This window comes from Mastigoproctus giganteus, chromosome 6, assembly GCF_048544385.1.
Source record: "Mastigoproctus giganteus isolate SK-2022 chromosome 6, ASM4854438v1, whole genome shotgun sequence".
In the NCBI taxonomy this organism is placed as follows: Eukaryota; Metazoa; Arthropoda; class Arachnida; order Uropygi; family Thelyphonidae; genus Mastigoproctus; species Mastigoproctus giganteus.
Genome location: NC_143580.1, coordinates 198,021,492 through 198,036,083, shown reverse-complemented (window position 1 = coordinate 198,036,083; position 14,592 = coordinate 198,021,492). Strand labels below are relative to the sequence as shown.

The following is a 14,592-nucleotide window of genomic DNA, read 5'->3' as shown; positions in this document are numbered from 1 at the left end:
GAAATACATGTATCTTTTCTTTTTCTCTTTTGAATTTTATCCAACATTGATGGTTGGTTGGTTGGTTTTAATGGAAGTTTATCGGCACAAGGGCAACTAAGACCAAATTGTGCCTGTCACTCCAGCATTGAGGCTTTTAAACTATGGTCACTTTAGTCTACCCAGAGAGTGTAAATAAATTATGAACACCGTTTACATAAGGAGATTGGCTTACACAGAGGAATAATTATTTACATATAACAATAAACTATAAAATTCTAATTAAAGTAACGTAATTGGAAAATTTTTAAAATTTGAATTACAGGCAACCCCCGTATGACACGGTACTTCTATAACACAGTGTCAGTCTAACACGATTGATAAAGTGCGACAGTTCTCGCACAACACGGTACTTATACAGGGTGTCTTAAAAATATTGGTGCAAACGTTTAGGGTAGGTAGGTAACATCTAAAGGAATGTGAATCGCATAGGAACCCATAACCGGAAACGTCACGGGAAAGTAGTAGCAGAGGCACAAGGAGCAGAAATGACACAAGACAGTAATTAGTGGCAAACATTTATCTGACATAATATTAACAATGGAGTACGAGATGGATGCATTTCATGATGTTACAACAGATGCTCGAAGGTTCCACCATGAGACGCGATGCATGCGTAACACCGACGCAGCATGGATTGGCGGACACGGTCGAACACACCTGGAGTTTCTTTGACAATAGCAGCAGCGCAGACGAGTCTCGCCACGAGATCCATTTCCGTCTCCACAGGCGATTCTCATACACGATAGATTTGAGGGCCCACACAGAAAGAAATCAAGGCTCGATAAATCAGGTGAGCGTGGGGCCAGGCAACTGGTCCACCACGGCCAATCCATCGACGCCCAATACGACTGTTCAAATGGTCACGAACACACCTGCCATAATGGGCAGGCGCCCCGTCATGTTGAAACCAAAGGTTGCGTCTCACATTTGCTGGAACATCGTCAAGTAACCCTGGTAGAACTTGTTCAAGAAAGATCCGATATTTAGCGGAGTTCATGCAGGATGGTAACAGGTATGGGCCGACTAAGCCGTCACCGACCATACCTGCCCACACATTTATTGCGAAGCGATGTTGTGCCGCATGGGGACGCACACCGTGTGGGTTATCGTGAGCCCACACATGAGCATTGTGCTGATTGAATAAGCCTTCTTGAGTGAAATAAGCCTCATCCGTGAACAAAACATAGGCTGGAAAATTCAAGTCTTGAACATTTTCTTGGAGAAACCATTGCGCAAAAGCCACACGTGCAGGATGATCTTGGGGGAGCAGTAACGGAACCCTTTGGAGATGAAAGGGGTGTAATGAATCGTCGTGCCAGACATGCTGTACACTTGAACGAGACACCCCTAAGGCAGAGGCAACGGCACGTGTACTGGTAGTAGGATTATTCTGGACGGCATTCAACACAGTTTCTTCCATGGTGGGAGTTCGCGTCGAACGTGGTCTGCCCGCACTACTCCTGTTATCTCTAAATGACCCATAATCGCACAAATTTTGATGCACACGCACAAACAAACGGTGGTCCGGTACATGTCTGTCTGGGAAGCGTTCTCCATAAATTCGTTGAGCGGCTCGTCCATTGCCCTCTGCTAATCCATACACTAGGTGCATGTCTGCCAGCTCACAGTTCGTATATCGATGCATGCTCTTCGTGCGGCGACTACCGCGCCGTGTACCGACTTACGGTGACGTTTCCGGTTATGGGTTTGTATGCGATTCACATTCCTTTAGATGTTACCTACCTCCCCTAAACGTTTGTACCAATATTTTTGAGACACCCTGTATAACACGGTTTCGCTCTAACATGGTTAGAGAATTGTGGCAACCTCGTATAACGGTATTTTTGAGTTTTTGTGAGGGGGGGGGGAAACTGCTATTATTTTGGATGTAATATTTCTATATTTCCATCTTTCTTGCGAATCCCTGCTTTTGGCTTGCTAATCGCTGTGCAAAAAAAAAAAAAAAAATAATAATAATAATAAAATAAAATAAAATAAATAAAAATAAATAAATAAAATTAAAAATAAATAAATATTTGGAAATCTCCATGTTAGGTTCTGTGCTGGTGAACTTGTGGTAAAATCTAGATTTTCAAGTTTTATTGCTACTGGATAACGCGCCAGGCCATCCAAAAGATTTAAGTCATCCAAACGTTGAAGCAGTATTCCTACCACAACTTCCTTAATTAGATCAAGGCATTGTATATCTACCTTTGAAATTCATTACATTAGAAAATCGTTACAATGGATTTTGGAAAAAATTGATTTCGAATTGAATTGATGGAAAATTGAAGTGATGGAGGCATGGTAACATTTTTCAATTGTGGACTGTATCGGAAACAGCTTTATCGCTCAAAGAAATAAAACTGTCAATATTAAATGCGTGTTGGAAAAATTTATGGCCACAGCCAGTTCATTCAGGAAATAGGGTCGAACCGACAGAAAACGGAATCCGTGCGATAGTAGAACTTGCTAAGTCGGTAGGAGGGGGAACATTTTGATAATACGACTACTGAAGCCCTCGTGGGTAGCATGCATAGTTGATAGAATCTCCGTCATCCCTACACCCGGTGGAAAAGATCTAAGTTCGTATCCCGTCGATGACGGGAGGAATTGTTATGGGTATTTTTCATAACGGGGCTGAGTTAGTCAGTCTCAGGCAAGTGTAGCTTGGTTTTTTCTCCGGGAAACTGGGGTTTTTCGTCCAGAAAATTAGAAAATCGACCTCAGAACACATGCAATTTGAACACAGAGAGCACCATAGCCTTAATCGCCGATGCTCCTAAAAAAAAAAAAAATATATATATATATGATTACTGAAGACGTTCAAGAATTACTGCTAGAAAAAAAAAGGCTGGCGAAGCGGATTTGGTGGAAATGGCATCGGAGGCAAATCAAATCAATTCAGAGGATGATAGCGCAGATGAAAATTCTGAACTTCCAAATATTACACTAAAACTAGAATCTTATTTTTTGAATTCAGATTCTTCGACTGAAAGGAGCCCAAAGTTCAAAAGGGAGCTTCAAAAATGGTTAGTTCCATACGACAAAGAGCAAACGCAAACCCAGATTAACGATTTTTTGAAAAGAGCAGAAGAGCCACGAAATTTAGAATGGTGTATTTTTGTCAGTTTTGTTAGCAATTTGTTAACGAAATAGTGTATTTTTGTTAGCTTTTGGAATGTAACCCCCCCCCCCCTTTGTACTGATTCTTAGTCCCGTATAACACGGTTTCGCACTACACGAGATTTTAAAGAACCTAACAACCGTGTTATACGAGGGTTACCTGTATTTACATATTCTCGAAAAATACTGAAAACGAGTCGAGAAACATGGCCAAAGATAGGAACACATGAAAGGAACTGGTAAAGTCTGCAAATGCTTTACAAAATTTTATAATAAAATTAAAATTTTTTCCATTCATTTAATTTCTGTTAATCTGTGAATTCAACCTCATCCCATTCTTCCCCTTAAGTGACAGCGAGGCAGAGGCGAAATTATAAATATTGTCCCCCCCCCCATGCCATCCGCCTCTTTTTTTTTTTTTTTTTTTTTATGGCGCATGAGCGACTAAGTCCATGATGCGCCAAGTCCGAGCTGAGCTGTCGGGAAATCGAGCTTCTGCCATTAGTGGCGGACCTGGCGATATGATAATTTCACCGCTACAGCCAGCTCATGTATTTTTTTACTTTAGATGCATCAGTCGACCTCTTGACTGCTGCATCTGAATTGTAATAATTGACCAAGCAAGCCGACGACCAAACTAAACTGGGATCCATTCCTGTCACAAAAAAAAAAAAAAAAAAATACGCTTACAGTGGAATCAGGAACACCAACACTGGATGACTGAAAAAATTGCCTGGTGTGAAGAATATCGGTTCCTTCTGTTTCATGCTGATGGGTAGACCAGAATGTGGCGAAATCAGCACGAGGTCTATACATCCAACAGTGCAATCTGGTAGTAAAGGTGTAACGGCGTGGGGAGTGTTTTAGTGACCACATTGTGCCCTTTGATACTAGTGAAGAAACGTTTGATGCCATAGATTATCCCGAAATTGTGTCCGGCTAGGCTAGTCCATTTATCGTACTGTATCTATCTGCGAATTGGCTCTTCTAACGGAATAATCTGTCATTTTATAAGGCCAGAATTGTACAGAGCTAGTTCCACGAACATGAGAATGAATTCACCCTACTGTGGTGGTTTCCCCAGTAACCAGAACTCAAGCCAATTGAGCACTTATAGGATGAGGTGGATTAGCTGTTCAGACTAGAGATCCGCAACCATCGAATTGCAACGACAGTAGGAAGCAGCTGGAGGTCAGTGTGGGCTAGGCCGTTCTGAGGGCTAAAGGGGACCTACTCGCTAATAATGTACCTAATAAATTGGCCACTCAGTGTATAAGTTGGAGCAAAGATTGCACATCGCAATGACAATGCATTGTGTTAAATAAAAGTAAACCATCTGGATAGTTCATGTTTCATGGTCGATTTTTGGTGCACTTTCATAACTGCATAGTCATATTACGGGCCTGAGCCTAGCAAATTCATCCTAGTGGTCATGTAAAGGCATGAAACACTTGATTGTTCACTAAAATTTGATTACTATACTTATTGATCATATTAACTATTCACCTGTTTCCAGTTAATTAAAATATGCTTTTATGTTGTGCATATTGGCGGGATGCTCTCATTTCATTCACTCAGATATAAATTTTTCGAAATCGTAGACCTGTGTACTATGCTTTGTATGAATGGCAGAAGTTTATTCTCGGCCAGTCGATTGCCAGAACTGCGGGTCTAGCATTTTAATTGGATTTCTAGATCCACTGTTTTCTAATTTTCTCCATCCCATTTTAATTAAAGAAATGTAATTCGAGTTACGTTAAGAAATGTAACTCGAGTTGCTGCCTCGAAACAAAATCTTATCTTTCTGAAATTTGAGCTAAGAAGTTACAATTCTTTATGCCAAAGTAAAAATTAACCGTATTCTGTAAAGAATAGTTAAAATTCTAAAACTTTTTTTTCTTTCCACTTAAGTTTAGATCATGTTTAGAAATCGGTACCAACGAGCAAATAAGCCACTATTTAATGAGATGCCGTAATGTATAAAACACACACGGGAAATGAAGACAGCTGACATATTGCCATAGATTCATCTATTTGATATATGAGTTACAGACATAAGCTTATAAAACTTTATTTTATCTGCAAGAACGTGTAGAAAAGTATTGCAAATTACATACATAATGCCTGGCCTCGTTTTCTATTGGATGCAGCGTAAATATACTCATAAAATTATGATTTACAGTTCCGTCCGAGTAAACAGAACCGGTTTTATTGAACAATTTTCGTAGCTTCTGTCGTTGTTTCATAAAATCGTGTACTGTTTACTACAATAATTTTATGATATGCTAAAAGCTAAGGCATCCGTCTCATAAGTCACGTTATTTGTTTTTCCTTTGTTTCAAAAATAAGTGATTTTCATATCTTTTTTAGTATTCGTCGTAAATGATTTGATAAAAAAATTATTCTAAGTAACGATGGATAAAGAGAATAAAAATTGCTTTTAAAAACTGGTCGTTACGCTTGGATTTTACGATATCTGAAAAGAAACAACGATAAACTGCCAGAGGCTGAGAAATGCGCCCTGTCGGAGCTGATAGAGGTTTAAAAGAGCAGCAACAGCCCTATCTCTAAATCAGATAAAACTTAACTGAGAAACTACAGGCGTACCGAACAGGCTGCTGTCAACTTAGGTGCCTATAGGATTTTTCAGTAATAAATCTTAGACAAACTTCTGTCACCCCTTCTCCCAGATGGCGTTTCTTGACTTTCTCTCTCTCTCACACTCACACACACACACACACACACACACACATTTTCTACAGTGGCAATAAGCTGATAAAAGTAAAGGTTTTAAGATAAAAGGTAAAGCCCCGTTATCAGATTAGAAGACACTTAAGATTGTGAAGATACATCATATACGATTCGAGGCTTACTTTACATTCAGTTGGACCTTAGCGCATTCATTTCGAAAGGGCAATAAAGCCACGTTTAAAAACAGAAGTATTAGAAATGCTATTGTTTTTGTTTGTATAACTTACTAACAAATGAACGTTAACTTATATTCCCCTGAGGTTGCACACGTTTTGGTTTTTCCAAAAGTTGTTGTACAAACAAAAATTGAATTCTAAAAAATTAATCGCGCGAAAATAAATCTTTTAATAATACATTTTTACTTTTACTCAATTAATGTAGGACAGCCGGTATTCAAGCGCCTAAGAAGAATTCATGATGATAAATGCATATTTTTCATAACTATAAATTAATGGAAATATCAGCACAATACCGTACTTGCATAAAAATTTCGTTAATGAGTATAACTGTACTGTCAAAATCGTGTCCAAGTCCAGCAGGATTCTACGCCACTTAGCATCTCGGTCCCATAATTCATCTTAAAGAACAATTATGGAATGCAGTGCGGCCTTACGCTTCTCTAATGTCAGAGACAATCGTAGAGGGAGTTTGTGAGAGTATTGATGATGACACTTCTGACGAGGAATGGAAATTGCTCTTGATAAAGGGTCTGTATTCCTATGTTCGAGATAAAGGGTTTATATTCCTATGTTCATTACCTTAGAGACTGTTTATCTGAAAATTAAGCAAGTTGGTCACCTAATAAACTTGGTACAATCATCCATTACTCAAGATTATGGTGTTAAGCGCATGGCTTTATTGGTATATTCTGTTATTTCGTTGTATAGTTTTATTTTGAAATTTTAGCATCAGAAATAGTTTTCCAAATCTTAAGGAACAGTCATAGAATGGAGAAAATCGCGGTAATCCTTGGAAATTCTCAAGTGAATGATCTTTAATAATAAACAGAAAAATCAAAATAAAAAAATTATTTAATTTCATTAGTGATCTGTAAAATGATAGTTAACACATATGCACAAACCTGGCCAAGAGTTAAGTCGTGGATGGAATGTCAGTTGCTATTCGTTTGGGGGAATAGGCCTACTGACTGCATTACAGGACTCTCAATGACATTGCATGTCGCTGATGAAGCTATTATGAATCCCTAGGACATCTACAAGAGCGCGTCTGAGTTCTTCTTGGAGAGAATGTGGAGGTAGTTGGGGGTGGCTTTACATCGTCCAGGAGCATCCGAAGTATGTATGTTCTATAGTTCAGATTTCGCTGGCCATGACATACGAACAGGGCAGGCACTAGTAAACAGCGCTCACGGTATGGATTCGAGGAGATATCGCTCTTATTTGTGTTATGGATGAATTGAAGAGGTTCTGGTAGTAAGTGTTTTTCAGTAGGTAGAAGAAGAATAATTTTCCCCATATCACAGATGTCCGTTCCGTTTATATCAGTATGGTCGCTGTCGACGAGGATGGAGATCATAATGATATAAATGGAACAGACTGGTAAATTGGTGCAATGGATGGCTAAGTCTTCTGGTAGTTGTCGTGGTTATATAAAAATCCCCATACTTTATTATGAATTTTAAGATTTTCAAACTACTTTTTTTAGAGAAAAGTGAGTGGTGTCCAATGTAACGTAGAAAAAGACTCGTGTTTCAATATTTCTACATGTCTTTTCCTTACTGATTTATCTTGCCTCGCATCAGACATTTTTCGTCTATGTCTTCGTGCAGGTTAGTTAAAGTTAAAAAGCAATGGGTGATTCTGCAATCTCTTTTCCAATACAAACAACTCTTTAAAAAGGATTACAGTTGTGATATCTACTGTAGAATTTTGCCTCATCTTTTACTTCTATTTTAAATAAAATATTATACGAATAGAATTAGAAAGTTGAAGTCCAATAACTGATTTGCTAGGCTGTTCTTGGAGAGAATGTGGAGGTAGTTGGGGGTGGCTTTACATCGTCCAGGAGCATCCGAAGTATGTATGTTCTATAGTTCAGATTTCGCTGGCCATGATATACGAACAGGGCAGGCACTAGTAAACAGCGCTCACGGTATGGATTCGAGGCATCACTGTTTAGACCATATTGCGCCGTATATATATTTACCTGTAAATTGCGTGTGTTCTGTTGTGGATTTTGTTTGTTTGCTGGATGCAAAAACCGAGTTTCCGGGAGAAAAAACCATGCTATTCTTGCTTGAGAAAAACTAACACAGCCACGTTGGGAAAAAGGCGCATGAAAACCACTGGCGTCATTGACGGGATTCGAACCACCCGGTGTGGGGAGGACGGTGATTATATCAACTGTGCTGCATGCGAGAGCGATTTGCTAGACACTGTGCTTCGTGCCTAATCCCAGCGTTCTCCTCCCTCCCACAAATTCTCAAACGCCTTCTATTTGATAACATATAGCTTTTACGTCCGTGACTTTCCTATCAAGTACTATTTAATATTTAATACTTATTATTAAAAAAATGAGGTTCTTGGCGCCTGGGACGATCGCCTCTGTTACCCCGCTCTAACTTCGACTTTGCATACAGACAGTAGTATTCATCTCCAGATAGCGAGATAGATTGCTAAAAACTTTAAATTTTTTCCTGCTATTTTATGACATTATCTAGTTTAAAAATAAAAAACAAAATTTTTATGGAAATATGTTTAGATGAAAACGGTGGTGTAACAATCATTTTATTTTTCAGTTCGCGAACTACAGAAAAAAGTTTATTTTCCGTCGCTTGAACTCTCACTTAAACTTAATTTTATATTGCGATGTAATAGAAACTGATTCGGTCGGATGTGGTATCATCACCACGGACTTACGCAGGAACTGCAAGTGACCTTTGACGCAATCATGAAGGCAATATAACTTTATTAGTCATGGCCACAACATTCTTCACTTAACATCGCGGTGAAAGCAAATAACAAGTTTAATAAAACGCATGGTTCGGGGAGTTTTTTGGGTCCACAGTGTGGTAATCGATTTTTCCCTACAAGAAAGGAGAGAAAGGCGTGTCCAGAGTTTTCACTTGACCTTTCGTTCTACGATCTACGGAACTATCAGATAATAACGTGATTTAGAGGAGTAGATTGAGACATTACTCACTGTCCTTTGTGGTTAGGGGTCACCATCAAAACTAAATCCATGACATATCCTCTAGACAGGGTGAAACAGTTGAAACTGTTATACTGATTACGCTCACTTTAGAAAGCTTTATTGTCTTATTTATTGTATTAGTTTCGACTCGGCGCCTCCGTACCCAGGTGGGCAGGAGCAGCAGTGATAGCAAACGCTTCTTGATTAGACCGGGGTTCGAGCCCGTGACCACTAAATATTGAGGACGCGGAGAGATCAGGGAATGACCACCGCATATCCCCGGAGTAATATGGCCTTATTTGCTAATGTTCCTAAAAACCAAACAATAATATAAGTTTTCTCTTTTCTTGGCTAATGAATAGTCACCTTTGATAGTCTGGTGTGCCTTCATGGATAGCACGGTAGAATCTCCGTCCTGCCCACATCGGGTGGAAAAGACCTGAGTTCGAGTCCCGTCGATGACGTGAGGAATTTTTATAGGCCTTTTTCACAACGTGGCTGAGTTAGTCAGTCTCAGGCGAGGGTAGCATGGTTTTTCTTTCCTCCCGGGTTTTACGTCCAGCAAACAGAAAATCGACCACAGTACACACGCGATTTACAGACAGTATATACGGAGCAATATGGCCTTAGTCGCTGATGCTCCTAAAACCCTTCTACTACTAGTCTAGTGTAGCAGTCAGCTGTCAGGATTTCTGACACAATATGTACGAAACATAATACAGTAATAGCTTTAATAAACAGTTGGAACTTACTAGGTTTGCAATTACGCTGAATAAAAAGTTAATCCCTCAGAAATGAAATACTATGTACACAAGCAAACAATCACAAGCATGCGCACTTTAAAATATGTTAAATAATAGAACCTTGTATCATGTCTCTACATGCCGCCCGTCGCAGGCAAAGTATACTATCGCTGCACGAATACATGATTCGTAGAGTATAGTTATAGATAGTAGCGGAGTTCACCCATGTATCAACACAGACAGTGTTTAGGGTTCAGCTTAAGAGTAACTCAGACGAAACTAGCAATCGGAAGAAAAAAGTCCGACCAGAAGAAGATACCCCGCCCAATTTTTGCAGACAATAATCAAAACCGGATGGTGGGAATTCATTTCCACGGATAAAACTCTTATGTATGAGTGGAACAGACAAATCTATTTTATTATTATTAGCCATATGGTGCAAGGAAGCCTGAGGCTTATGCTGCACCAGCCAAAAAAAAAAAAAATCCCCGCGTTGTTACCCTGAGAGAGAGAGAGAGAGAGAGAGAGAGAGAGAGAGAGAGAGAGAGAGAGAGAGAGAGAACAAGAGTCAGAAGTAAAATGGAATCACCAAGAAAGAGAAAGAGAAGAATGATGCTCAGACCCTGAGTGTGCCAAGATGTTTGCCATACTTATCAGTTGTGAGCCCGTGGAGTTATTTGCAGTGGTGTTGGAAATGGCAGCAGTGGTTAGTGGAATACATGTAATGTTGTTAAAAGCGTGGATAGCCGGACCATGATTAGTGATCTGGTTATCAGCATTTAGCTGTTCTTTTGGACAATTTTAATGATTTTCAGTACTAAAAATCGGCCCACATTAAATCTAATTGTAGCGAAAAAGCTCTAACCAACTATGGCAATGCGCGAAAGTGAGAAACTACACTGCTCTCATTGCACGGGTGAGTCGTCGTGATTGGGGATTGAACCGACGTACCCTTAAAGTTCTGTACAAATCAATCTTCCTTCCCTTCATAACGTATGGATCAGGGGTCTGGTTTCGCAGGGCAACTCTTTACAACAACAAACGTAAACTGGGAACCATCCAGCGCACCATCCTTCTTACTATTACAAGGGCATGCTGCACAGTTAGCAACCCAGCCCTTCAGGTTCTTGTGGGTGTCCTTCCACTTGATCTGGAGGTTATTCGAAGGGGCCTTCACTACTGTCTATCCAGGGGTATACCAGCAACTATCCTTGGATACTCCATCAATAACCTGAATGAAATCAGGCAGGAAAAGAAACAAATTGGCATCCTACTACTTCAGACTTGGCAGGACAGATGGACTGCTACCGACAAGGGCCCAATCACCAAGAAATTTATACCTTATGTGAATGCCGTATTTCCTAAATCTCCAAATTGGTTTTCTCCTGGTCTTTATACCACCTACCTCATTACCGGACATGGATCAATAAACCATAAACTAACATCCATGGGAATCATTGACAACCCCTATATATATGACAATGAGACGACAATATTTTGTATATATAAATTTCTTGTGTTCTATGCTCGACTTTTCTGTTTGCTGGACGTAAACCTCGAGCTTTCAGGGACGAAAACCATGCAATCCTCGCCCGACACCGACTAACTCAGCCACTTTTAAGAAATGGGGGGGGGGAACTGTAAATATTCCTCGCGTCATTGACAGGATTCGAACGCAGAACTTTTCCACCAAGTGTGGGATGGACGGTGATTATATCCACTGTCCCACCATTAAGGGCGAGAATGGCACATAATCCTAGGTAAATAATTATGGAAGAACTATTTCAATAAACGCACCGGTAGAAAAATTCCCTATTGGAGGTGTTTTTTTTTTTTGTTTTTTTTCCCCCAAACCTCAATTCACATGATGGTTATCGTTGAGATACATCTTTTAAACAAAGATCGTTTACAATTAAAATATAAACGTGGCCGAACTGTCTGCCTGTTTAAAATCTAACTTAATTATTAGAATGAATTCGAAAGAATTTAAAGTTCTCTTAATTCTTTTACTGCTTTCTCGTGTAATTGTATTTACGTAAGCTATCTTTCCTCTTGAAATAATGCTAAAGTAAACAGTCGAAATACCTGTCTGTCTCCTTCCAAGCACTTTTTAAATATATGCCACACGATTTTAATTTTCTTCGTTATGTTTAGATGCAGTAATTTTTAATTTGCTGGCTTTAGTAAATCGCTTAATTTAATCGCTGCCAACAGTGAAGTTTCTACATTGAGTTTAGACCTGTGGGAGTTTCAGAGTGTTTATTAAAAATGTACAGTGTGTGTCAAGATAAATGAAAACGTACTTAAACGTACTCAGAATGCAGCTTACTTTTTCATATAATAAATCAGCATTTATTTTTCAGTAAATTGACGACAAGTTGTTAACCTTTTTAATTTTCTTGAATCGTGTGTTTTCGTTTTCATTATCTATCCTGGTACACTTTTGAAACTGGTAATTATATTTATAATATATGAAGGTGAGTAAAACGTGTCTTAGCTGGGACATTATTCTGAGATGTTATGGAGTAAATTTGTTGAAATGGAAATTATTACTTTTAAGATTGTATCTGTTTTCAGTATTAGAAGCCTGTGTATTTTTCCATCCTCCTAGGTGACTGTTGGCTCCTAGCAGCTGTTGCCAACCTAACTCTTAACCAAGCTCTTTTCTACCGTGTTGTTCCTGACGACCAGTCTTTTGTAAAGGATTATGCTGGTATCTTCCATTTCCGATTTTGGCAATACGGTCGATGGGTAGACATTGTTATTGATGATCGTCTTCCAACGTTCAATGGCCAACTGGTTTTCATGCATTCCAAACATAACAATGAGTTCTGGAGTGCATTATTGGAAAAGGCTTATGCAAAGTAAAACTTTTTAATATATAGTTTAATTTTATATACATATATTTATTTGTTTAATCATAATATTTCTTTGATTCGGAATTAAATCAGAGCTACTACTTCAACCGTCCGATGAAAAAACATGGACAGACTTTTCGTACAGTATTTGAAAAATGGCAAGAAAAACGACTTGAAGAATCTTCATAAATAACTGAGCACTTATAAACTGTAGATCTACGATGGGCTAAAAGAAAAACTTTTAATGAGCTCATCCGTCAATACCATATGGATGTGAGAGGTGAACTTTAACTAGATAGATGGCTCAGAAGTTGCAAATGACATGAAGAAATGTGAAGAGAGAAGTACAGTACTGTCTATTGCCAGAGACTGGAGATACCAACATATTGATTGCAGAACACATGAGATCTGAAAAATCCTAGGAAGAATTAAATGGGATGGACACTGCAAAAAAGAAAAGTACAATTACCACAGATGGACTGGAAAGAGATAGAGGATGATGAGATAAATTCATGATTTTTCTTTAGGAAACAGCGAACCAACCATAAACATCACTTGAGAAGCAGTTATTGAAAAAGTAGCGAAATGATTATACGGAGATTTTAAAATAAGTTTTTTAATGCAGTAGTATCTGAGATCCCAAAGAAAAGTTAGTACACAGAATTAGTTTTCTGCATATCAAAAGAAAGAGACAGAATTTGAAGATCGCTTAAAAGTTACATTTCATGGTGGTTGTATTTTTTAATGAAAACCCCAAACATGAAAGGTGAGTGCCATGTATGGGTCGAAGCCTGAGAAAAATTAAACATAATATCTAATACTTGTTGATATTAGACTTAAATTTCTTTCGATTGTTGTTTTCGTGAAATACGTGTGAAGGCATGTTGTTCCAGAAAACAGACGTAAAAGGAATAAATTAATAAGAGAAGGTTGGTTGTTGTAGGGTGATAGGCGCATCAGAAACTTAGGCCATATTGCGGAACATATAATGTCTGTAATTTGCGTGTATTCTGTGGTCGGTTTGCTGGACGAAAAACCCGAGTTTCCTGGAGAAAAAACCGTGTAATCATCACATGAAACCACTAACTCAGTCACATTGTAAAAAAAAGACCCATGAAAATTCCTCGCGTCGTCGACGGGATTCGAAATCAGATCTTTTCCACCCGGTGTGGGAAGAACGGCAATTTTACCAATTACGATATCCACGAGAATGAAGAAAAGAAAAAATTCATTCTGTGAATTTAAAATTAGATAGTGAATAGACGCTGACTGGTTTGGAAAATAGTGAGGAATTACAAATGCCAATTCAGAAGAACAGTGTCATGGAAGCATCCATAGAAAAGCATGCATCAGAAACTGAACATCTGTGAGACAGAGAGTGGAGAGACTTTGTAAGAAACGGTTATTAATTAACCTGACTGCCATCTTTTGAATGGGGTCAAGAAGCTTGAGAGAGGTTGGAGGCATTACCCCGGATGTGAAAACAGTATTCCATGGTAAGGTGAACTTGCAATTTGTACACAGTGAATAGTTGTTTAGAAGAAAAAGAAATGTGTCTGTAATGTACTGCAATTCTATTACGAAAAATGAAAACTTATTGACACTAATTTAGATTGGAGGATGTTGTAGTATTTTTCTTGAGCTAATATTTCACTGGTTAATAAAATATATAAAAGTATGCATAATTACAAGTGTATATATGTAGGAATTATCCTGTTTAATCCGCGTTAAGTGATAATTGGTTGCTCTGTAAACACCATATACCCAAATAGGAACGATTCGGAGTATTTTGATAACTCTGGAAATTGAATAAAAAAAATTCTATGAAAACATTTTAAAAATTTATGCTAATTTTTGCCTTTCAGGAAGTTATAAAAATTAAAAATAAAATAAAATAATAAATAAATAAAGACAAACGA

At 38.5% G+C, this 14,592-nt stretch overlaps 1 protein-coding gene across 6 annotated transcripts in view; it reads left to right on the top strand.

The window, feature by feature from the left end:
- The window catches only part of CalpA (calpain A), a 698,286-nt gene that overhangs the window by 568,344 nt on the left and 115,350 nt on the right, over positions 1–14,592 (top strand). For all 6 annotated transcript variants that reach the window (XM_090376655.1, XM_090376654.1, XM_090376656.1 and 3 more), the window contains exon 4: positions 12,427–12,679. In XM_090376655.1, coding sequence (XP_090232781.1) covers positions 12,427–12,679 — 253 coding nt within the window. The remainder of the gene's footprint in view (positions 1–12,426; positions 12,680–14,592) is intronic.